This window comes from Conger conger, chromosome 4, assembly GCF_963514075.1.
Source record: "Conger conger chromosome 4, fConCon1.1, whole genome shotgun sequence".
Lineage (NCBI taxonomy): Eukaryota > Metazoa > Chordata > Actinopteri > Anguilliformes > Congridae > Conger > Conger conger.
In genome coordinates, this window is record NC_083763.1 from 35,258,315 (window position 1) to 35,283,517 (window position 25,203).

Genomic DNA, 25,203 nt, shown 5'->3' on the forward strand with positions numbered 1-25,203 from the left:
GTAATTGATCGTCTCAAGTCTGGCCTTTTCATTATTCCCCTTACAGTGCTAAGTATGGTTAACCGTTTATGCATTACCCGACTTGTGATGGTCAATTACCATCTGTGTCTTTTGAATTGACAGTTCTTTGGCTTTTCACCAGCTGATGATTGGCGAAGGGATTTTGCATGATTGTAACTTCATTTTTTTATACTGTAGTGAAAGAGGAAGTGATTGAATTACACAATATAATTCCTTTAAACTGAGATGAACTAAATTAAAGTAAAAATACTAAATAAAGTTCTACATGTGGGAAATAAAAACATAAGGCAGGATTACTTTATGGGTGGTACAAAATTGGAATGCGCTGATTTGACTTAATAGTTTCTGATCAAAGCCGTCCTGGTCCTAGTTGATGTGCTGTAGCAGTAAAAAGGCCAACAGGATGCTGGGATACATAGCAAGGGTCTTGAGGATAAATCTAAGTTATACTCACCTTACAGAGCATGTTGCTCAACTCATCCTCTCCTCATGCTCAACGTACCCCTCATCTGGGCTAATTGAGCCAAGAGCACACTTCTAGTTTGAGTCTTGGTTGCCGGTAAGTCTAATTTAATTGCTATTTTATGTAATAACAAGATATAATCGTGATTTCCAGTGATGGACAACTTCCTGAAATATATGTATGTACATATCTTACTTGGAGACATAATTGTCATCCCCTCACGATAAAGATGTGGCTAATCTCACCCCACTCTCCACGACTAATGTTTATTTACAGTATTAATAAATATCGGTGTTTAGGTAGGGTGGGGGGTCCAATATGGATCCACTTTGAATGGTTGGTCATTCTGGTTATTCAAACCACATTTTAAACCACCCTCTCATATAGGTTAACATGAAAACAAAATCTGTTCAAATCCAAAAGGGTGTGGTCAGAAAGTGATAGATTTCTGATGAAATGCCCCAGTGCCATCGGTGTGGTGACCTTGTTTTGTGTTTTTACAGGAAACCCGCACTTACTTGTGACCAATGGTGTGTTGGTAAAAAAATAAAATAAATCCTTCTTAATTCTGTCGCAGTTGAATGTCAGCATAGGTGGCACCTGCTTTGCATGCAGCTTCACTAAGCTTTACTTCTCTGGACGTCTGCATTGGGTTCTGTCCTCTTGGATGTACTGAACTCTCCCTTAAATCTGATTATATGTTTTATTTAAAGTGTCTATTTTTGGATTTACTGACATCTGTGGTGACTGGCTGATAAGAGTCAAGAGGCAATATACTTACTGATTTGGCACTTTCCGAAAGCATGCTATATTTCCAACATGTCCATGTGTCCTATTTGGGACCACATGTCTTGTATCACTCTTTCAGCAATGCTTGACCATGAACTGTTGTTATGAAGCATACGGTTTTTAAACTAGTGCGATTAATTAATAGATAGACTGCAGGGTTTATATTGTTATTATCTCATTCGTATAGGCCTACTGTGTGTTGCTCTGGATAGAAGTTTGCTAAGAAGCAGATGCAGTATGTACGTGGGCCGACACTTTAAATGGTAAATGATTGGCATTTATGTGGAGCCTTTATCCAAAGCGCTGCACAATTGATGCTTCTCATTCACCCATTCATACACGCGCTCACACCAATGCCGATAGGGTGCCATGCTAGGCACCAACCAGCTTGTCAGGGGCATTTAGGGGTTAGGTGTCTTGCTCAGGGAAACTTCGACACAGCCAGGGTGGAATCGAACCGGCAGGCCTCCATAGTGTAACTACTGTGCTTACACAATCACGCAATGCTGCTAATCCTGTTTATGCTATGCAAACTGGGTATAAATGAGAGCATTTTCTGCACAAAGCCATGTTAATGCTATGCAAACTGGGTATAAATGAGAGTATTTTCTGCACAAAGAGGTGCTGTAGTGGCAGGCAGTCTTTCAACCTGAACTTTATCTTCTTTTTCTTCTTTCTTCTTTTTGCGAGAATAACAACTCATAAAAGTAGGATCAGCACAACTTAGAGGAAAATCGACTGAATATTATTGGTCAAGAACAAAAACATTGTGAATACATTGTCTGTTGAGGGTCGGTGTGTTTCAGTTCTATAACTGAGTGCTAGTATGGAACCAGTCTCAATACTGGATGCCAGTGATACACAATATAGAAAGGATAAGATTAAGACATTTTCCCAGACTTCAAATTATGCAATTCAAAGTTTACTCTTACTCACATTTTTTCCAACTGTTATGGCTACACAAGCATCGGTCTGTCCTCTTGCTGGTCTGTGATTCAGTATGGTCTCAACTCAAAAAGTGTGTTGCATGACATCGACTCAGCCAGGTGATTGATGCTGTGGTTGGAATACCAAACTGAAATAAGTAAATACGTAAGTAAATCATAGATTTCTTGAAATGTTGCCACTTCTTGTAGGAGGCATGGAAGAAACGTGCAGTACTGTGCAGAAGTCTTGGGCACCCTAGACTTTATTATATATATATGTTTATTTTGTGTGTGTGTTAGTATAAAAGAACACATTTGAGATTTCCAAATATTCATTTTCCAAAAGATTTAATTTTACAGAGACATTTTTGTATTTAATTAAAATAAGTAACATATTACTGTAAGCAATTGACTACTTTTTACATAAAAACTTGATCAAGGCTGTCTGAGATCAGAAGCAAGGAGCCAACCAAAGTCTCAGAAGAACTGTGGCAAGTTCTCCAACACGGAACAACCTCCCTGCAGATTGCCTTAGCCAATGCTCTCCTGCAGTTCCATATCTCAGAGAAGTGATGCAGTTTTAACGCCGAACGGTGGTCAAAAAAAATATTGATTTGATTCAGTTTTTAACTATTCTGCCAAATTACTAAAATGTAATATAAAATGTATAGTATGTTTATTTAGGACTTTTCATTGAATTATTTTTGAAAGAATCTTATCTGTACAAAATGTTATACAGCTGCCTAAGACTTCTGCACAGTACTGTATGTTGAAGTAAATATCCTTTGTTTGAATTGGCATATGTCTCCAAAAGTACCGTTGAACCAAACACAAGTAATGGCAATACCTTTTGGATGCATTTTAACCTCGGATTCATTATTTATTTTTAAATCTAATGTCTAGTAGTCCAGAGTAGAGAGCCAAAGGAACTGAAATTGTACCACTGTCCAAATACTTGCAGCTGCAGTGTAACTGTAATTATGTGATATTAGTTATATGCAATATAACTACTGTCAAGCATGGAATTAATTGAGGTTATAACAAAAATGCTCTGAAATTGAAATTTCAGTATGAAATGTTTTTGGAATATATACTTTCAAATGTGTTTGTATGCTTATGAAGAATTGACTAAATTTAGGAAAAAGATTTCAGCTCGTCTTTTAACTTAGATATTGCATGGCGTTAAATTTATATAGCCACAAGATTATAACCGATTGAACGCCATTTCAGTCTGTCATCTCCACTAATAGTCTTTTGAATCTTTCTACCCATAACAATGCCACCTTGTTATTGTGGAATCTCAGAATGCATGATGATTGGATATTCATGGTATGGATTCAAATAAAATTGTTGTATTGTTGTATTCCTGGCTGTCCGGTAAATGCACTTTGTGTTTTGAGACCATACGGAACATCAATCTGTATTTCTATCTGTGCAGCTTGCTGAACATGGGTCCGGTGTGCACACACATACTGTATTATCATCTGAGACCTGATTTCCTCTATTATTGCATATTTGTCACATTGAGTGGTTTCAGATCTTTAAAAAACTTAATATTAGACTAAGAGAAAATGATAAAAGCCCTTTTTTATTATGATTTTAGGCATTTAATGAAAAAAGTTCTCAAACACCCATGTTGAAAAGTAACTGGCCCCTTAAACTTAATAATTGGTTGCATTACCTTTAGCAGCAATAACTCCAACCGAATGGTTCCTATAATTTGATACCAGTCTTTCACGTCGCTTTGGAGGAATTTTAGCCTACTCTTCAGTACTGCTTTTAGATTCAAATTGCTAGCTTAAACTGCCACAGGATCTCAATTGGGTTCAAGTACTTTGACTAGGCCTTTTCACAACTTTAATTTTGTTTCTTTTCAGCCAATCAGATATGGACTTGCTTTTGTGTTTTGGATCATTGACATCACTGTTTTCTATCTGATGTCCTTAATGTCAAATGCTGCATTTGTGGCAGTCATAAAGTTTTTTTTTTTTTTTTTTTTGTATTCTAATTTTGACTCATCTGTTCAGAACATTATCCCAAAAGCCTTGGGGATCATCTGTTTTTTGGAAATGCGCATTGATGGTTCTCTTATTTATCAGTGGTTTCCGGCTTGCTACTCACCCATTAATCCAATTTTTGCTCAGTCTCTTTCTTTATTGTCGAGTCATGAACACTGACCTTAGCTGAGAAGAAAGAGGCCTGCAGTTCTTTGGCTGTTTTCTGGGATCTTTTGAGTCTTTCTGCATGGCTTGTCGCTGTGCCCTTTTTTTGGCAGGATGGCCACTCCTGGGAAGATTTGCCACTGTGCCAAGTGTTCTCTGTTTGGAGACAATGGCTCTCACTGTGGGTGGTTGCAGTCCCAGAGCCTTAGAAATGCCTTTGCATCCTTTTCCAGACCAATATCAAGAGGCCACCTTGAATTTCGTGCTACCTCCCCAAAATTCTGACCAGTGTACAAAAACATTATAAATACAAGTGTTACGCATGGTGAATCTCTACCATTTGTAACTGCAGTGGTGGTATTAGTCAGATGTGGCACTGTGTCATAATCAGCACAATGCACCGGGAAAAGTGCAACTGAAGAGCGCAAAGCTACAGCTGTAGTCATACTGCATGATCAGACAATGCTCTGAGTTCACTGCATGCAGATAAATAAATAAAAAGATTAATTATTTTATTTCTCCTTTATTTAACCATATAGATCATTATCTCTTTCACAAGGGAGCAAATAAATAAAAAGATTAATTATTTTATTTCTCCTTTATTTAACCATATAGATCATTATCTCTTTCACAAGGGAGCCCTGACCTTAGGAAGGAACAAGCAGAGATTACAACATTCAATACAAAAGCACAACATCTTCCCAAATTCTGTGGACAGACAGTAGAAATGGTCATTTTATATAGCATTTATATATTTATATATATATTTTATCCAAAGCACTGTACAATTGTTGCTTTTCATTCACTCATTCACACACACCAATGGTGATTGGCTGCCATGCAAAGAGCATTTTGGGGTTAGGTGCACTTTGACACACGGCCCAGCCGGGGATCGAACCGGTGACCCTCCGATTTCCAGACAACTGCTCTTACTGCCTGAGCCAATGTCACCCCTAAAAATGTCAGGTGGTAAGAACTGTTCGCTTAGAACTTCACTTTTTGCACACTTCTGTAACAGTTCTGTCAAATCCAAAGAGTGCCATATGACGCTGTTGACCTTGTACCTTTTCAACTGATCAAAATTACTGCTAGACAATTGTTTTGAGCCCCTATTAAAACCCTGCTATATTTTCACAACTTACTCAATTTTCTCAACCAAAGCCAAAGCCACTTGGGATTTGGGTGCAGGTTCTTCTCATTGGGCTGGGGACTGAAAGCGCTAGCTAAGAGGGTGATTACTTTTTCACAAGTGATACAGATGTTTCACTTTTTCCATTTATTTAATAATCATTTTAAATACTTTTTACTCGGGTTCCATTTGTCTAAAATAATAGTTTGTCTAAAGATCCGAAACCATTCAGTGTGATAAATATGCAATAGAGGAAATCAGGAATTATTTTTCACGGCACTGGATGTGTGCAATTGAGAGATGATGATCTGGTTGTTTTCCAGTCAGGAACAGACTGATGGAGACCGTAGGAGCATCCACCAACTGGAGGTAAGCCTCCACTTCCTCTTTCAGCTCTGTACAGTCTGGGTGTCTGAGCTTTGAGCACCACAAGAGATCAATCTCCTTAGCTTCTGCATACTGCAGACAGCAGTATGATTGCCATTAACAGTTCAAAAGGACCTGTGCTTATATCCGGTCGGTTACCAAAACTAAAACCCACCATTTTGATGCTGACTTGTATGCCATTCAACTACAGACCAGTCTAAATTCATCTAGCACTGAGCCTCTGAGACATCACCACAGTGAGACAGGAACTCTATCCCTCTAGGGATCACCAACAGGCGATGGCAGAGAGGGTGTCCCTCAGCTCCCACCTTGCACATTCCCAAGATGAGCTACCTGTGCGGAGGATGAAGGACAGCTACATCGAAGTGCACCTGCCTTTAGGCACGCAGCCAGAACTGAGAGAGAAATATCTCACTTTCCACAACAGTGTCAGGTAATTGCCCACGGCAACACCGGCAAAAGGTATTTTCCACTCCTTCAATATTTCAAATTGTGACACTTACGTGGTTTACAGTTGCCGTTCTCGCACATGGCATCGCCCCTGAAGAGAAATGAGGCCCTATGCATTCAGGGTTTTTTGTTGCCTTTTTCCCTGTTGTACCAAACTCATACCGAACCATGATGTCCAAACAGTGGTGTGAACCGAACCATGACTTCTGTGTATCGTTACACCCCTACAGCCTACGGAGGAGAATGTAGTGGCCTATGGTATCAAAGGTAGCACTTTAGGACAAGAATAGAGATACAGCCACGATCCAGGGAGAGAAACAAATCATTCTGTTTCAGTGCTAAGATGCTTCCTGAACCCAGACTGAAACTTCTCATATACCTTCTTGGCCTGTAGGAAAGAAGAAAGCTTACACATTTCTCAAGGATCTTTGATAAGAAGGGACGTTTTGAAATAGGTCTATAATTGGCTAGAACAGTGGGATCCAAATTTTGATTATTTTGTTAGTACTTCCAATTATCAGTGACCGTTTTTAACAGAAATTGGGAATTGTTTTTATTTCCTTGATTAAGCTTTGCAAAATTAGAAGCCCTAGCACAAGAAAGGGAATACTTACAAGCACCAAGGCTCTCTTTCCAAGCCAAGAGAAATACCTGCAGTTTAGTTGAGACTTTTGAGAGCCTGTGTGTAGTCCATATACCATGGGGCAGGTATTTATTTGTGTAAAGCAATAGCTAATCCATCTGTCATACCATCAGTGGACAAGTGGCTAGCTGAAATGTAAAAAATCTATAAAGTTTGTGACCGTGGAAGATGTGATAGTACGACCTGTGTACATCCTAGACTTAGATGTTACAGGGTGGAGTAATTTGTAAATGCAATGTCTTATACATGTAACTACCAATAGCTAATATTAGCTTGCAAGCTGATAATGTTGGTAATGATAATGTTGTTTGTTCCAATTAGCAAGCTAGCTAACATTAGAAGCCTAACGTTGGCTAATATAAACCTGAGAGGAAAACTGTTAGTTAGCTAGATCACTAACAAGTGTGTATATACAGTGGGGCAAAAAAGTATTTAGTCAGCCACCAATTGTGCAAGTTCTCCCACTTAAAAAGATGAGAGAGGCCTGTAATTTTCATCATAGGTACACTTCAACTATGAGAGACAGAAGGGGGGGAAAGAATCCAGGAAATCACATTGTAGGATTTTTAATACATTAATTGGTAAATTCCTCGGTAAAATAAGTATTTGGTCACCTACAAACAAGCAAGATTTCTGGCTCTCACAGACCTGTAACTTCTTCTTGAAGAGGCTCCTCTGTCCTCCACTCGTCACCTATATTAATGGCACCTGTTTGAACTCGTTATCAGTATAAAAGACACCTGTCCACAACCTCAAACAGTCACACTCCAAACTCCACTATGGCCAAGACCAAAGAGCTGTCAAAGGACACCAGAAACAAAATGGTAGACCTGCACCAGGCTGGGAAGCCTGAATCTGCAATAGGTAAGCAGCTTGGTGTGAAGAAATCAACTGTGGGAGCAATTATTAGAAAATGGAAGACATGCAAGACCACTGATAATCTCCCTCGATCTGGGGCTCCACGCAAGATCTCACCCCGTGGGGTCAAAATGATCACAAGAACGGTGAGCAAAAATCCCAGAACCACACGGGGGGACCTAGTGAATGACCTGCAGAGAGCTGGGACCAAAGTAACAAAGGCTACCATCAGTAACACACTACGCCACCAGGGACTCAAATCCTGCAGTGCCAGACGTGTCCAGGCCCGTCTGAAGTTTGCTAGAGAGCATTTGGATGATCCAGAAGAGGATTGGGAGAATGTCATATGGTCAGATGAAACCAAAATAGAACTTTTTGGTAAAACCTCAACTTGTCGTGTTTGGAGGAGAAAGAATGCTGAGTTGCATCCAAAGAACACCATACCTACTGTGAAGCATGGGGGTGGAAACATCATGCTTTGGAGCTGTTTTTCTGCAAAGGGACCAGGGCGACTGATCCGTGTAAAGGAAAGAATGAATGGGGCCATGTATCGTGAGATTTTGAGTGAAAACCTCCTTCCATCAGCAAGGGCATTGAAGATGAAACGTGGCTGGGTCTTTCAGCATGACAATGATCCCAAACACACCGCCCGGGCAACGAAGGAGTGGCTTCGTAAGAAGCATTTCAAGGTCCTGGAGTGGCCTAGCCAGTCTCCAGATCTCAACCCCATAGAAAATCTTTGGAGGGAGTTGAAAGTCCGTGTTGCCCAGCGACAGCCCCAAAACATCACTGCTCTAGAGGAGATCTGCATGGAGGAATGGGCCAAAATACCAGCAACAGTGTGTGAAAACCTTGTGAAGACTTACAGAAAATGTTTGACCTCTGTCATTGCCAACAAAGGGTATATAACAAAGTATTGAGATGAACTTTTGTTATTGACCAAATACTTATTTTCCACCATAATTTGCAAAAAAATTCTTTAAAAATCAGACAATGTGATTTTCTGGATTTTTTTTTCTCATTTTGTCTCTCATAGTTGAGGTATACCTATGATGAAAATTACAGGCCTCTCATCTTTTTAAGTGGGAGAACTTGCACAATTGGTGGGTGACTAAATACTTTTTTGCCCCACTGTATCTATACTAAAATCATAATTTATATTTCTGTGACTTTTCAAACAAATAAATATTACTAACACTACTATCAATTTTTCGGACAAATAAATATTACGATCACTATTATCAATGATCGTAGTGATAGTAATATTTATTTGTCTGTAAAGTCACAGAAATATAAATTATGGTTTTGGTATTCTAGTTAAATGAGTAGTTTAAGATTTATTTTGCAAATTAACATTGCTGACTGGACTTTCAGGCTGTTCTCTTACTCAAGCAGCTGTTACTCTCTGCACTGCCTTCCTGTAGGTTTGGCCGAATCCTGGAAGACCTGGACAGTCTGGCAGGTACTTCTGAGTTTTCCTCATTCTGAGTTGTGTGTTTTGAGATCTCAACTGTGTTACAAACAAAACAAAAAAGGTTTCCTGGTGTGGTGTCAGCAACGGGCATTTGTGGCACAGCCCTGGACTGGATTGAGTCCTACCTCTCTGGTCGCTCCTTCCAGGTTGCCTGGGCTGGTTCGGTATCGACACCTCGGCCCCTCGCCACAGGAGTTCCCCAGGGCTCAGTCCTTGGCCCACTTCTTTTTTCTCTTTACACTCGCTCCCTTGGCCCTGTGATCACTGCACATTGATATTCCATTGATATCAATGATATTCATCCCTTCTAATACCTCTCCCCATCTGGATCTCTCCATTTCCCTCGGGGATACCACACTCACGCCGTCACCCAGTGCAAGGAACCTCGGCGTGGTGATGGACAGCAGACTGTCCCTTTCCGAGAACATTGCGGCGGTGACCCGGTCTTGCAGGTTCTTCCTATACAACATACGGAGAATCCGCCCCTTTCTCACCCCCTACTCGACCCAGCTCCTGGTCCAAGCGATGGTTCTGTCCCGCCTGGACTACTGCAATTCCCTCTTGGCTGGCCTCCCAGCGTCCGCCATCAGACCCCTCCAACTCATCCAGAATGCAGCAGCTCGTCTGGTCTTCAACCTTCCCAAATACTCACACATCACCCCCCTGCTTACTTCCCTCCACTGGCTGCCTGTCATGGCTCGCATCAAATTCAAAACATTGGTGCTAGCCTTCCAAGCAGTTAAAGGGTCTTCCCCAGCTTATCTGCAAAAAATCATCAGACCCTACACCCCTGCCAGACCTCTTCGTTCAGCCTCCACAGGCCGCTTGGCATCTCCCCCTCTCCGAACCTCCACATCACGCTCACGACTACTGTCTGTTCTGGCTCCACGGTGGTGGAACGAACTCCCCGTTCGTCAGAACAGTAGAATCTCTCCCCACCTTCAAGCGCAAGCTGAAGACACACCTCTTCAAGCAGCACCTCTCCCCATCCCTCCCTACCTCCCTGTGAACCTTAATTGTTGTCTCTGTGACTTGCTTTGTGTATCGGTATTTTTAGTTGGCTAGGTAAGCAGTGTTTGGATAGTTAACTTTGGTCACTTTTGCTCTGTTTGTTTGTTTCTTTGTTCTCAAAAAAATGTAATGGTAATGGGGGAGACAATCAGAGGGTTTATTATGCTTGAATCGAGCTACATGCTAACATAATAACATCCTAATATCAGCTGTTTCCATGGGACTGTCAAAGGATGGAAGGACAGAGTTTATTTAATTTTGGATACAGTATGTTGCTGTCTGTACAACTTGAAAGTTCCATCATTGTGAAATTAACCAGATTGATATTTAAACCAAAGGAGTGTGAAGGGGCCACCAGAACTGAGTAACATGTGATTGTACATGTGATGTAGTGATTTTAATTTAAAAGTGTGGTCCAAATGACTTGTGTTAGCACCCTTCCCATAGGGTGTAGGCTGCAGGAAACACATCTCATGTGCACTTCCATTGTCTGATATTGTTTTCATCAAGGCCAAACCCAGCTTCCAAATGCCTGCTCATGCGTGACAAAGAACGCAAGCACTCTTCTGCATGCATACTCTCACATTTCATCTTTGTTTCTCTCCACAGTACTCATCTGTTACTCCCACACAAAGAATGATGCCCTGCAACGGTCTCCTCTGTCCATTGTCACTGCCCTGGTGGACAAAATTGGTATGGCTTGATGTTTTCCAGGCATTTTGTTCTGCACCATAAACCTTGAATAAGTTCCACTGATTGTGCTGCCAAAGTTAAGGACTTAAAGGTATAATAGGTCATTTTGGACAACAGATAACCTCAAGCCACAACACTGCTTATGCTTCCCACTGTCTATGAATATAACGTGTAATATAAATTGTTATTATACAGTTCAGTGTTCTCGTGCACTGTTTTGGAAAGCTGACAGTGACAAATACAACAGAGCTTCTTGTCTTTTTGTCGTGTTCTAGTAAGAAAATGTTCGCTGAACAGGTGACTTTATGAGATCTTGACTTTGGTGTGCTACACAACACTATTTATAGTTCTCACTTTAGCTAACCATGGCTATGTAACTAGCTGGCTATATAACTAAGATATGATAGTCTACTTACAGTTTGAGAGACATAAACGTTTACGGATGATTGAACATGTAAAGAGACAAAAGGACTGCCCAAATTGCACTCCAGACAATCGATCACTGAAACTCTCTATACTATTGCTTATGTAGTTATAAAACAGAATCAGTTCACAACAAGCAAATTAGCGATTGCTAGTTAGCTTCCAGAATGTACAAATATCCACCTGAAGCACAACGCTTGTGCAATCGCTACTAGGTTCGTATTGCTTAAGTGGATATTTGTAAATTCTTCAAGCTAACTGTAGCTAATTTGCTTGTTCCTACTGATAACAAACTGGGATTGTTTCATGATTAGATATGTAGCCTTCGTTTGGATAAGTTAGAACCAATTTTCAACCAATGACCTTGAACTGGTGTGCAGCTGTACAATGTTTTGATACATTTGGAAGGGAAGGGATTTACAGTGGTCTTTTAACAATGTTTTAACACAAAAATCTTACCAATTGTACCTTTAAACAAATATTTACAAAACTGGTGCAGCAATGAAAGAGGTGACCAGCATGTTTTCTCTGGTGTTTACTGATTTGGAGAGCTTGAATTCATGACATTTATCTCCATTACAGTCTCCCATACTCTCTGACTTGTTAAAACATTGAGTTTGAATAGCAAGTAATCAGGTTAATGATGTAAAATGATGTCAGTGGTTTTATAGCCTTGAGATGACTATGGTCTGTGCTCTTGCAGACATGAGAAAACAAACAATCTACCCAGATTGTGACATCAAGTTCACCGGTCACGTGACCTGGGTGGGCAAGACTTCCATTGAAGCCAAAATGCACATGTCGCAGGTACCAACACCACCGAGCAGACGTAAACATTTATACCACCACATGGTATCACACATTGTTTCTGTTATCCATCCATTGCTCACGATAAGACATTTTAAGGAAAATATGTGTGTGTATATATGTACAAATTAAAGTGAAGGTTAATTTCTTAATTTTGCTATATATATATATATATATATATATATATATATATATATATATACTGTGCAAAGGTTTTAGGCAGGTGTGAAAGAATGCTGTACAATAAAATGCTTTCAAAAATAGAAATGTCCATAGTTTATATTTTAGCAATTAACAAGATTAACTAGATTAACAAGACTCGGAACTGTAGTTTCCTCTAGGGTCCTCAACGCACTTGTCCCTGGGTTTGATTTGTACTTCATTGTACACCGCTCTGGATAAGAGCATCTACTAAATGCTTGTAATGTAAAGTAATTGCCCTCTAGGGGGAGAAAAACTGAAAGGGTTAAGCATAGCGTATTGCCAAATGGTCGGAGAAACAAAGTGTACAATTAAATCCACGAGTCTCTTTCAATACATTTTGGGGAATATTTTCATCATGGACCGGGTGGTTATGCTGTCGGGAGAGTACAATGTAAAAATATCTCAACATCCGGTTTTGTATTCGATTGAAAAATATGTATTAGTATCATTATAATCAATATTTATCTTTATAGGGGCCTGAATACTTTTGCAAGGCACTGTATTCAGTATGTGTGTAAACATGCAGCTTGAAAATACAGATTTTTGCCATGCAGAATGTCTGAAATGGAATTTAAATGTCCTCACCATCAGATTGTTGTTCCTTTCGCAGTTCCATGATGGAGCCTACAGTCCTGTGTTAGATGCCACGTTTGTCCTGGTTGCCCGTGATCCTGAGAATAAGAGGTAAAGTAGAGAAGTGGCCTGCAGTTATGGAGGATTGCTGCTGAATGATCAGTGTTTACTTCCTGTACATTCATATTTACTTCTTATTCCAGGGCAGCGTATGTGAACCCACTGAAGCCAGAGGGGCTTGAGGAGGATAAACTGTTCCAGGAAGGAGAGGGTAAAGCTGGTGGCATTTTTTAACCTTTAGACACTGGTTTTCCAGTGAGCTATAATAACCTGCTGCATAGCCACAGTAAATGTACTTTATAGTGGTTGAACACAATAGTTTCCCAGCAGCGCAATAGCAGGAACAGAGTGATGCACCACCACTATTACATTGTTTACATTGTCCCTAATTGCGAGGTCACCCTAAATGTAATGTTAAATTACCTTCCAGTATCGTTTTAAAAGGAGTTGCAAATAATTTGCTTGAACTGTAAAGTGCCATTAGAGCATAGGCCTACTCCCAGACGCACATGAGTACAAATGCGTGGGAGAATATAGTTTGGTGTTTTGTATTTTTCTTTTCTCTCTGTTGACATCCTAATCCTATGGGGTAAGTAGGGGGAATGAATGAGTGTGTGTTTAAATAAGCTATAACCTAGAACTTGTTTAAACATAGGCCGTATTCACCAGTTTGAATGTATTCCACTGGTGTAGGGACTTTGTTATTATTATTTGGCAAGAAAACGGTAAAGCCATCGTTTTGAAGGGAAATGCACTTTATTTGCTTATTATATGCAAATTATTTCTTGTTTTGTTTTCTTCTCACTTGCCTGGGGACAAACATGTATGGGTCCACTCTGCATGCCACAGCCACTTCTAAATTTAAACTGTCCCTCATATGCCTAGTACAACTGTAAATAAGGATATGGGACATACAGTCAAAATTATCTCCTGGAATGTGGGGGGGATTAATGGGTCAGTTAAAAGAACAATTTTTTCCCCCCCTAAAAGATCTTAACACAGACATATTTTTTTTTTACAGGAGACTCATTTATGTATTATTGATCATCAGAAATTAAGTTGACCTTGGATAAACTCAATATATCATTCTAGATTTGGAATTAGAACAAGAGGAGTAGCAATACTGATAAAGAAAAATGTTCCTTTTAACCCTGCAGAAACTATCTGTGATAATAATGGGCGCTATGTAATTGTGGCTGGCACTTTATGCCAACATCCAGTTGTGTTGGTATATGTATATGCCCCTAACCATGATGATGTAGACTTCATGAAGAAGCTCCTCTCTTTAATCTCTAGACTACATTCTCATTACTTGATACTCAGGGGAGATATGAACACTGTAATAAATCCCCTCTTGGATAAATGAAACGGCAAGAATGCAATCGCTTCTGAAATGTTGCAGAGCTTATCACAATTTATGAACCAATATGGCTATGCTGATTCTTGGTGATCTCCACACCCGACGGATAAGCAGTTTTCCTTTTTTGCATGTTCAGAAGTCTCACTCTCGCATATATTATTTTATCATAGGAGATTTGAACCCAAAGTGTCCCTGTATGCAGATGACCTGCTAATTTACCTATCGGATCCAAAAAGAACCATCCCTCGTATCTTAGACATTCTCAAGGCCTTTGGTGCGTTCTCTGGCTATAAACTATATAATATAAAGTTTTTTTTTCCCTATTAACCGGCTGGCAGGGGACATTACACAGTCTGATCTGCCATTCACTCTTTCCGCAACAACATTTAAATGTTTAGGAATCAACATTTCATGGAATATGCTACAGCTATTTGACAACAATTTCTCTGCACTAACAACAAAAGTTGAGGAAGATTTCCAGAAATGGAACCACTTACAGATCACATTAATAGGAAGAATACAATGGATTAAGATTAATATTGTCCCACGGTACCTGTATGTATTTACCTATTTTCCTCACCAAATCCTTCTTTTGTAATATTGACAGCGTATTTTCCTCTTTTATATGGGGAAAGAAATCTCAGAGGCTTCAAAAACTCTTATTACAGAGGAACAGATCTGAGGGAGTTTTTCGGATTACCAAATTTACAATGGTACTATTGGGCAGCTGACATGCAAAAAATTGTATACTGAGCCTTTTCTCCTGAAAATCAGTGGTGGCAATTGGAATTACATTCATGCTTTCTTGGAAGCCTTGATATGCCATGCTAGTTGGCTTAAACTCAGACAGTACACAGATAATCCAATAGTTATATCCACTTGAAAATATGGCAACAAATTAAGCAACACCTTGGCTGGAACACATTTCCTCTTAACACTCCTATATGCAAAAATGAGCCGTTCAAACCTGCTACCATTGACACCAGATTCTCTATTTGGGACAGTCAAGGTCTTTCCACAGTTGGCAATTGCTACAGTGAAGGCACATTGTTCAGCTTTGCTCAGTTGTGAACTGCCTTCAACCTGCAGCAATCTGACCTCTTCAAATTTGACATTTCATCAAATCATCAAACACACCCTCATTATCAAATGCCCCACCCCCTTCAGGAATTGATAACCTGACAAAAATGGACCTTGCTCCAGATTCACCTCCAGCTTTGTTTAAGATTAAAACAGAATGGGAAAAAGAACTGGATATTGTCATGTCTGATGAGTGGTGGCTCAAGGCCCTGAAAGAAATTAAATCGTGTAAATCATCTTGTGCAAAATTTCAACTCATATAATTCAAAATAGTTCATAGGGCACACTCCAGTAAATCTAGACTCGCCAAGATATACCCAAATATGACCTGACAGATGCTTTCAGGCACCTTGTAATCTCACAAATTTTTTTTTTGTCATGTCCAAGGCTGGGATGGGGTTATTATAAAAACATCTGTAATGTCATTCTAATATATGAATGTCAATAAAATATGTTTTAAAAATATATATATGGGCCGCGGTGGCGCAATAGGCTAAGATGCAGCAGACTTGCGGTTGCAGTTCACTGCAGTTGCACACCGGGGACCGGGGTTCGATTCCCGGTCCTGCCAAAAGCCAAGTTTAGCCGGCTAACGTGGAGCGGTTAGCTGATCGCCGTACAATAAGCGCCTTGGACGCTTTGGAACCACGGGCACGATTAGAGAGATGAGACATCTTGAAGAAGGCATGTCGCTCTTCCTCGGCCCACCAGGGCCCGGGGTGTGGACTGTGTATCTAACGCTAACCTGAATTGGAATAGGCTAATAAATTGGGAGAAAAAGGGAAAAATCGAAAAAAAATAAATAATAATATATATATAGTTCAGTCTAAGTATATGATGACAAATTGTTGGAACTACCAATTACATATTCGTAGATTAATTTAGTTTTCATTTGGAAAGGCTGATATTGCCTTAAGGGTGAACTAAAGAGATACTTTCATTACAAATGTGTTTGGGGAACCCACATTATTTTATTTTAATAAGGCATTTAGGTTAGTGGTAACAGGCTCTTTTGAAGCATGCTGAAGCCTTAAGGCTGGGTGTCTGTTTTAGAAAATATTGGAAAATAAGTTACAGAGCAGTAGTGGGAACATTTTGTAAAATCTCAGAAAGCTGAAAAGGTGAAAAGGTGGCAGAATCACAGTTTTAAATTCACAGTCTAATTCGGCCCAGTGGTTGTGCTCACAGTTTCTTCTTCTCAGCCAATAAGAAGCGGCGTGTGGAGCTAAGCACTGCCTCCTTGCTGAAAGCCGCACCCACTGCTGAGGAGAGGAAGATCATCCACAGTCTCTTCCTCAACACGCTGGAGTCCAAGTAAGAGCTTGCATACCTTTCATGGGGCCTGTTAAGATTGGATATTTTTTACATTACATTACAGCCCTCCATTGTGCCCCCTGCAAGTAAGCACTCAGTGGTTTAGCCCCGCCACGATATGTAACGTTACAATCAGAGTTGACTCATTAAATCAAACCAATGTCTGTTTGCCAACTAACTGGTCGTTCTTCAGGTAGTGATGTAGGCAGCTAGGATAACAGGAAATATATTGTAAAATATTAACTGAACCAGCTATTTTTTTACTTACTGCTGCTAATGTTTGCTAGATTGTTCATTTACATATCACAAATATTTATTTCATATTGTGTTAGTTTGTAATCTGTTTGCTATCTAGTTTGGATTTCATGATTCATTTTTTCTCTGTCAATTGATAGCAGCAAAACAGGTAGCACACTAGTCTACAGCCTTGGTTGCAGCTAGAACCGCTGCTGAAACAGTTGACTGCTAGATGTAGACAGAGTCAAAAGTAAAACAAAAAATATTGTACTCACTGTATGCTTTTATTCTTTTAACTTACTGTTGCTTATATTAGATACTTAGATATTAGATATATGATATTAGAATTAGAGTTTTTATATCCAAAATATTTTCTTCATAGAGCTGACTTAGCTGGCTTGGTTTCATATCACCTCACTGGCTTTGTCTGCATGTTATCTGGCCATTGCCAGAATCACGAAAACCAAAGGTTTTATCTAATGCTCCTCTGTTTCAGTTAAAAAGACAAATCGATATCAAAGTGAGAAGTAGCCCATTTTTCGTTGGGCCATAATTTTCTTGACAGCATGCAAGAAAATAAAACCTATTTAGACATTTCATAATTTCAACGTCTGTTAAATTTGTTTTTGCGTTCATCACTGTGAAGTGGGCAAGCTAACATTACCCCAAACATTTGGTGATAATTCTGAGAATTTCAGAGCAATATTGCGATTAGATTAGATGCTGTCAACATATAAACTGCTCTAATAGTAGCCTACATATTAGGGTGAAATTATATGAACTGATATGTAAACATATTGATTAAAAAAAGGATCCTGTTCTCTGATGGTATTGGGGTCAAAGTCATGCTTTCAAAGCAGTGAATGAGGTCCTCTCTGTGCTCAAACACGGTATTGATGGCAGAGGTGTTAAAGTTCCATCTGATATTGCTGGATGTTGGCAGCCTATGGCCTATAGCCTACTATATCAAGAACACCAGTCCGCTTGGGTGATCTGGGAAAAAAGTCCCCTTAAATACAGTGGTATTCTCAAGGAGCTCTTTCAACACTCCATCAAGGGAGGCAACAAAATTGACCAACCCACGAAATATCCCGGGATTATCGGAGCTCTCACTCTCATCATGGCCACACAAATCCAACTCATAAAGGATCCACAACATTTCACACAATCTATTATTCTGGACAGGATGTGTCGATTTTTTGTCACCTCTTCATTGTACCAATCCTGTAGCCTTTGTCTAGATGTTCAGCAATGCTAAGCCTGCCAACATAGCCTCATGCTATTGTCTAGACTGCTGTGGCTACTTTCATGCTGTTTGCATTTTTCAGACAGATGTTTTAAGTCTTGTACCCCCGTCGTTGTCCACAATGCTTCGGTGCCGACACTTTTTAATAGCAAACAGGGAAAGCAATAAAAGGCATCACTTCATCACTACATCCAGCTAGCCAACTCCGTTTGTCATAACAAGACCGAGAAAAGACCCGAAAATTGCCATCTTCTGAAAGTACCTCAGAGCATGGGTGACAGTCACACAAACTTGAAAGCTAGCCTCAAGCTAGCTAGCTAACAAATTATTCAAATTTAGACTTTTCAAATCTAGTATTTTTAAATCTAGTGCTGTGTAGCTAGATTCAAATTTGAATAAACTACAAACAGACAACAATACTTCTACGATATATGACCAGCTAACTACTATTATTCACAAAAAACTGAATAAAAATCACAAACTGATGCAGGTGATACAAGACACAACCAAGATAATCGGAAGCTATTGGCTATGAAGTTCATTTCGACCGGTGGGTAGGTATTTACAATGTGCGATATGTGGCCTATTGTTACATTACATTACATTATTGGCATTTGGCAGAAGCTCTTATCCAGAGCGACGTACAACAAAGTGCATACCCATAACCAGGGATAAGTTTGCTGAAAGACCCTAGAGGGAAGTACAATTTCAACTGCTACCTGTACAACAAAGATAAGGACGAGGGCCTTTTTTTTTTTTTTTTTTTTTTTTGAGAACAAAGAAACAAACAAACAGAGCAAAAGTGACCAAAGTTAACTATCCAAACACTGCTTACCTAGCCAACTAAAAATACCGATACACAAAGCAAGTCACAGAGACAACAATTAAGGTTCACAGGGAGGTAGGGAGGGATGGGGAGAGGTGCTGCTTGAAGAGGTGTGTCTTCAGCTTGCGCTTGAAGGTGGGGAGAGATTCTACTGTTCTGACCTCAACGGGGAGTTCGTTCCACCACCGTGGAGCCAGAACAGACAGTAGTCGTGAGCGTGATGTGGAGGTTCGGAGAGGGGGAGGTGCCAAGCGGCCTGTGGAGGCTGAACGAAGAGGTCTGGCAGGGGTGTAGGGTCTGATGATTTTTTTGTAGATAAGCTGGGGAAGACCCTTTAACTGCTTGGAAGGCTAGCACCAATGTTTTGAATTTGATGCAACCTATGACAGGCAGCCAGTGGAGGGAAGTAAGCAGGGGGGTGACGTGTGAGTATTTGGGAAGGTTGAAGACCAGACGAGCTGCTGCATTCTGGATGAGTTGGAGGGGTCTGATGGCAGACGCTGGGAGGCCAGCCAAGAGGGAATTGCAGTAGTCCAGGCGGGACAGAACCATCGCTTGGACCAGGAGCTGGGTCGAGTAGGGGGTGAGAAAGGGGCGGATTCTCCGTATGTTGTATAGGAAGAACCTGCATGACCGGGTCACCGCCACAATGTTCTCGGAGAGGGACAGTCTGCTGTCCATCACCACGCCGAGGTTCCTTGCACTGGGTGACGGCGTGAGTGTGGTATCCCCGAGGGAAATGGAGAGATCCAGATGGGGAGAGGTTTTAGCAGGGATGAATATCATTTCAGTCTTGCCTGGGTTGAGCTTTAGATGGTGGTTGTCCATCCAGCTCTGGATGTCCCTCAGGCAAGCAGAGATACGGGCTGAAACCTGCGTATCAGACGGCGGGAACGAGACGAAGAGTTGGGTTTCGTCCGCGTAGCAGTGGTAGGATAGCCCATGTGCAGTGATCACAGGGCCAAGGGAGCGAGTGTGAAGAGAAAAAAGAAGCTGGCCTTGGACTGAGCCCTGAGGAACTCCTGTGGCGAGGGGCCGAGGTGTTGATACCGAACCAGCCCAGGCAACCTGGAAGGAGCGACCAGAGAGGTAGGACTCAATCCAGTCCAGGGCTGTGCCACAGATGCCCGTTGCTGACAGGGCAGACAGGAGGATGGAGTGATCCACAGTGTCGAAGGCAGCAGAGAGATCTAGAAGAATGAGGACAGAGGAGAAGGAGGCTGCTTGTGCGGCATGGAGTGACTCACTGACGGAGAGGAGCGCAGTCTCTGTCGAGTGGCCCGATCTGAAGCCAGACTGATGGGGGTCTAGCAGGTTGTGCTATTGTCCAATGACATTAGATCAAAAAACTTAATACAGATTCCCTATCAATAACATTGGGAGTGTCTGGGGCGCAGAGAGCTGTGTCCCGTGGAAAATCTGAAGCAACCATTTAGAGAGCAGCCTCAGGTCACATGCTTGCCAAAAGTTGAACGATTAACATCTACACTCATTTGGCCGGCATCGTTCACCCAGAAAGTGTATGTATTCTAACTTAGACAACGTAGAACATAAATGTATAACAGATTATCCATTTTACTCAATAACTAAATAATATTGGCTTTGCTTATTTAATGAAGGGGAGTGGGGGCGGCGCCTCAGTGCCCTCTATTGGCCAGCTGCCGCTGATCAAAACTTATCACATCGAGGTCACCAACTGTAGGAACCCCCCAAATACACCAAAAAGGGGAAGTATCTAAGAGGTGAAAGAAACTTGTGTAGTCTTACCAGGCGCTACTGGAACAGGGTTAATTAAATGTTTTCACATTTATCTAACTCCAAGAGTTTTAACTGCTCCTCTGTTCTAACAGTTCAACAAAAGGAACTGCAAATGTCTCTGTACGATCGCTATCTATCTCTATAGACGTGGACGTACCTCTGGCCCGTATAGCCTACACTATATGTGGGAAAACCCATGATCTATACAGTAATATTTAAACTTAAAACAGTTCTGGGAGCATTCCACTGAGGTGGCAGAATTGTGCAGAGGCAGTGCAATGATGGGAGCAATAGTTCTGCATTGACGAGCACTGTCTTTTCATCAAACCTTGCTGACCCTGTGCAACATGGTAAACACGGTCTGTTTCTTTTTTGGGGTCTGCAGAGGCACACATATGTAAAATGTCCTACAGTAGCGACAGTTTCTTGCCATAGCCCACTAACCGTTGCCACAAGGTAACAACTGGAAAGCTCTGAGATCATAATTCCAATCTCCCAAGTCAAAAGCTAGGAGCTTAAGGCTGCCATATAGACTATTAAGTTAACTCAATATCTCTAAAATATATATCTCAACCATTATCTCCACTGATTTTACTTATTAACCTATCATTCATATAACTACCGTGTCCACAGTTACCCATCCCACCCAAAATTATTATTATTATTATTATTAATGGATCCAAGAGATACGCCATCCAAACAAGCCTACCAAGGGTTTCTGGACCATTTCAGCTCAATTATTTTAGGTGAAAGGGCAGAAAAAAAAGTATCCTCACAAAACGACAAGCTTCCATCAGTGCTGCTTGGAACCCAAATAATAATAATTATGAAAATAATAATAAGCATAACAAATGGAATGTGGTTCCAGCAGATTCACTGTTTGGACCCATAAAAACCTGTGGTCTCTACCTGTGGTAACTTTTCAGACTTGATGCCTGTGGTAACTTTGGTTGTATCTGGTTCTCCCTGAAGGACAGTGAGTTTCCGCAGCAGAGTTCTCCCTCCCAACTCTGTATGGATGGAGGACGCCAAGATGAAGGGGCTAGAGATCTGCCACCCACAGGTGAGAAGGAGAGGAAAAGGACCACTGGAATATGTCACTCCACTGCTGGAAAATCCATCCAAGACCGGTTGGGATTCAAAGTTGGTTTAAACTGTTTTTTCAACACTTAACCAACTTGACTAGCTTTGGTTTAAGATGCAATTTTCAGCAGGATCACCTTGTTCTCCATGTGTAATGTGTCCATGACTGTGTTTGAGGTTAACCCTTTGCGCAGATGGTATTTTTGCAGTGTTCTAATTTGAGGCTTCATAACACTTGTACCATTTACAATACCAACTTAATCTAGTATATTTTCATAATTTAGATATAAAGTGCTACACATAGTAGGTGAAAATACAAAAAAGGTTGTTCTCCTTTATTTTGCAATGAAATACTTAGAATCACAAGCAGGTAGGAGGTAAACTTATGCATTTTCTGTATTATACTGCCCTTCACCACAAGTGTGCAAAATCTGAGGATGATAGATGGAACTACTAAAGATCTATGAAGCAAAATGTAAGCAGTGTACCCTGGTGTCTCCAAATCTATACAAATGGATATAGTGTGCATTGTGGTAAATCATAAAAGAAACATATTTTTCAACAAATTTCTGTTGTTTTGACCTATGAAACTCAAGTGAGAATTACTATATTTTCAACAGCATCTTCAAATATCTAAGTGTCCAAAGAACTACCCAAAACCTTTCCAGACAAGAAGTAAATGTATTTTGTCCAGTATAGTGCATTTATATTTGTCTTTTTTCCACCAGAGCCCTGTTAGCAAGCACAGTTACTCATCACAATAAGTATTAACAAAAAAGAATGGCACTATAACATTAACCAGTAAGAACTCTGTTACCACTTCCTACAGTGTGGACAATGGGTTAGACTTTAGGAGGCATAAACAATTTACATTGCAAGGTGAAAAGAAAAATACTTTAAAATTGTGAAAACACCAGCAAACATAAGCTCAAATACTAGCTAAGCAGTAGCACATATCAGCTATATGAATCCTCCAAACAAATACTGTAAGTTACATGTATTTAAGTGGTAAGGTAAAGTCGCTAACTAGCTAGCTTTATAATTCAAATAGTGCAAACATTAGCTGAAAACTGGTAACTACTAGTCTGTGTCATATACAAATCCATTGCTTTTTCTTCTCACTTCACTCTTCTGATTCACTGTCCACATACAGTGGATAGAAAATGAATACACCCCCTTCAATATTTTTGTCTTCTTGTGTCACGGAATGTAAATTTAATGGATTAAAATGGGACTTGTTTTTCCCTGACCCAAAGAACACAACATACCATATGAATGCAGTGAAATTATTTTAATTTGAAAAAAAAAGAGTGCATTTAATGGACAAAACTGAAATTTCCTAATTTTTTAAGTATACACCCCCCTGAGTCAATACTTGGTGGAAGCGCCTTTGGCAGCAATTACAGCTACCAGTCTTTTTGGGTAGCTCTGCACAAGGTTGGCGCACCTGGACTTGGAGATCTTCCCCCACTCCTCTTTGCAGAACTGTTCAAGCTGGGAGAGGTTTGTTGGTTTGCGCTGATGGACAGCAACCTTCAAGTCATTCCACAAGTTTTCAATTGGATTTAGGTCAGGGCTTTGGCTTGGCCATTCCAGCACATCCACCTTGTTCTTTACAAGCCACTCAGTGGTAGCTTTGGCCTTGTGCTTTGGGTCATTGTCCTGCTGGAATATGAATTTTGGACCCATTCTCAGTCTCCATGCAGACTTCTTCAGGTTCTTCTCCAGAATATCCCTGTTTTTGGCCCCATCCATCCTCCCTTCAATGTTGACAAGTTCCCCACTCCCTTTAGATGAGAAACTTCCCCATAACATTATGCTGCCACCACCATGCTTCACAGTCGGGATGGTGTTTTTTTGGTGATGAGCGGTGTTGGGTTTTCGCCAAACATAGCGTTTGGCATTCATGCCAAAAAGTTCTATTTTGGTTTCATCAGACCACACAAAACGTTCTGCCAGTTTGTTGCAGGTTCCCCAAGGTGTTCTTTTGCAAATTTCAAGCGGGCCTCCTGGTGGACCTTTTTGAGAAATGGCCACCCTCCATACAGGCTAGATGTGTGCAATATCTTTGATATAGTTGTATGATGCACAAGTTTCCCTCTGTTGGCCATAAAATCCTGGAGCTCTTTCAATGTTGCCATTGGATTCTTGGTAGCCTCTCTGACCAGTTGTCTTCTCTCCCGGTTATCCAGTTTAGACGGACGCCCTGATTTTGGCAGACTGTGAGTGGTGCCATGCACTTTCCATTTCTTAATTATGGTCTTAACAGTGCTCCAAGGTATCTTCAAAGCCTTAGAAATCTTCTTATATCCCTCAGCTGATGTGTACCTTTCCACAACTTTGTCACAGACTTCTTTTGCGAGATCTTTGGCGCCCATGCTTCTGCCTTTCAGTGAGACTGCTCTTGCATACTAAGGGACCATGGTAAGGTTAAGTACTGTATGTAGATTTGTAGAAAAAACACATAGATTAATTGCACTTTAATTACAGGCTATATGTCAAGTAAATCTGATGGAAAATGTTCTATCCACTGTATTAGCTAGGCGAGGATATACCTTAGCCATGCCGAGATGTTCTCAGAAATCTATACTTTGATGCCATAGAAGACAATTACAAATGGCAATTACAGACGGCATGTGTTAATTAGGGGTGTGAACGGTTAAACGGTTAACCGAAACTGAAAAAATGTATTACCGATAACCGATATTTTTTTCTGATGGTGAAATTGTAAGCTCTGTTTAAAGTAAATGCACGTTCATCACCAGGCGTATTATTGCGGTTCTAAACTAGCAATCGACTAGCTTCAGTAGTTCGAGCAAGCAATCTGGCTATTTCAAGGGGTTTAAAATGCAAAGACCATAGGGAATTGAATTCTACAATATTTCAGTTATCAAATAATTTCAAAAGCTGTTAGTTAAAAAAACTATTTAGCTTATGAAGCTTATTGTAACGTTATGTTTCTTAAGGTTCACAGAAGATCCGTGTTTATTCGTTGTCATGCGAAACTACCGGCAAACTGAACATAAATTTCCACTATGCTGTATCCACATAAAAATTAACAAAGCGATACATCACTGCACAAATGTTGCACAAAATATTACAATACGCTGTTTACATTCACCTACAGTTGTACAAGCAAGCAATCTGCGGCCATTTCAGAGGGTTAAGAATGCAAACACCGCATGGAATTGAATGCCACAGTACTAAATAATTTCTGTGTGTTTTA

General features: G+C 40.5%; 1 protein-coding gene across 5 annotated transcripts in view; it reads left to right on the forward strand.

The window, feature by feature from the left end:
• The window catches only part of LOC133125869 (acyl-coenzyme A thioesterase 9, mitochondrial-like), a 61,903-nt gene that overhangs the window by 14,867 nt on the left and 21,833 nt on the right, over positions 1-25,203 (forward strand). For 3 of the 5 annotated variants that reach the window (XR_009708475.1, XM_061237560.1, XM_061237557.1), the window contains exons 3-12: positions 988-1,014; positions 5,814-5,859; positions 6,140-6,310; positions 9,253-9,290; positions 10,923-11,006; positions 12,133-12,236; positions 13,051-13,124; positions 13,217-13,284; positions 16,716-16,827; positions 21,867-21,957. Coding sequence is in view for 4 of the 5 variants with exons in the window: in XM_061237560.1 (XP_061093544.1) it covers positions 988-1,014; positions 5,814-5,859; positions 6,140-6,310; positions 9,253-9,290; positions 10,923-11,006; positions 12,133-12,236; positions 13,051-13,124; positions 13,217-13,284; positions 16,716-16,827; positions 21,867-21,957 (815 nt within the window). In the remaining variant the exon portion in view is untranslated. The remainder of the gene's footprint in view (positions 1-987; positions 1,015-5,813; positions 5,860-6,139; positions 6,311-9,252; positions 9,291-10,922; positions 11,007-12,132; positions 12,237-13,050; positions 13,125-13,216; positions 13,285-16,715; positions 16,828-21,866; positions 21,958-25,203) is intronic. The other 2 variants (XM_061237561.1, XM_061237559.1) reach the window with 1 other exon arrangement.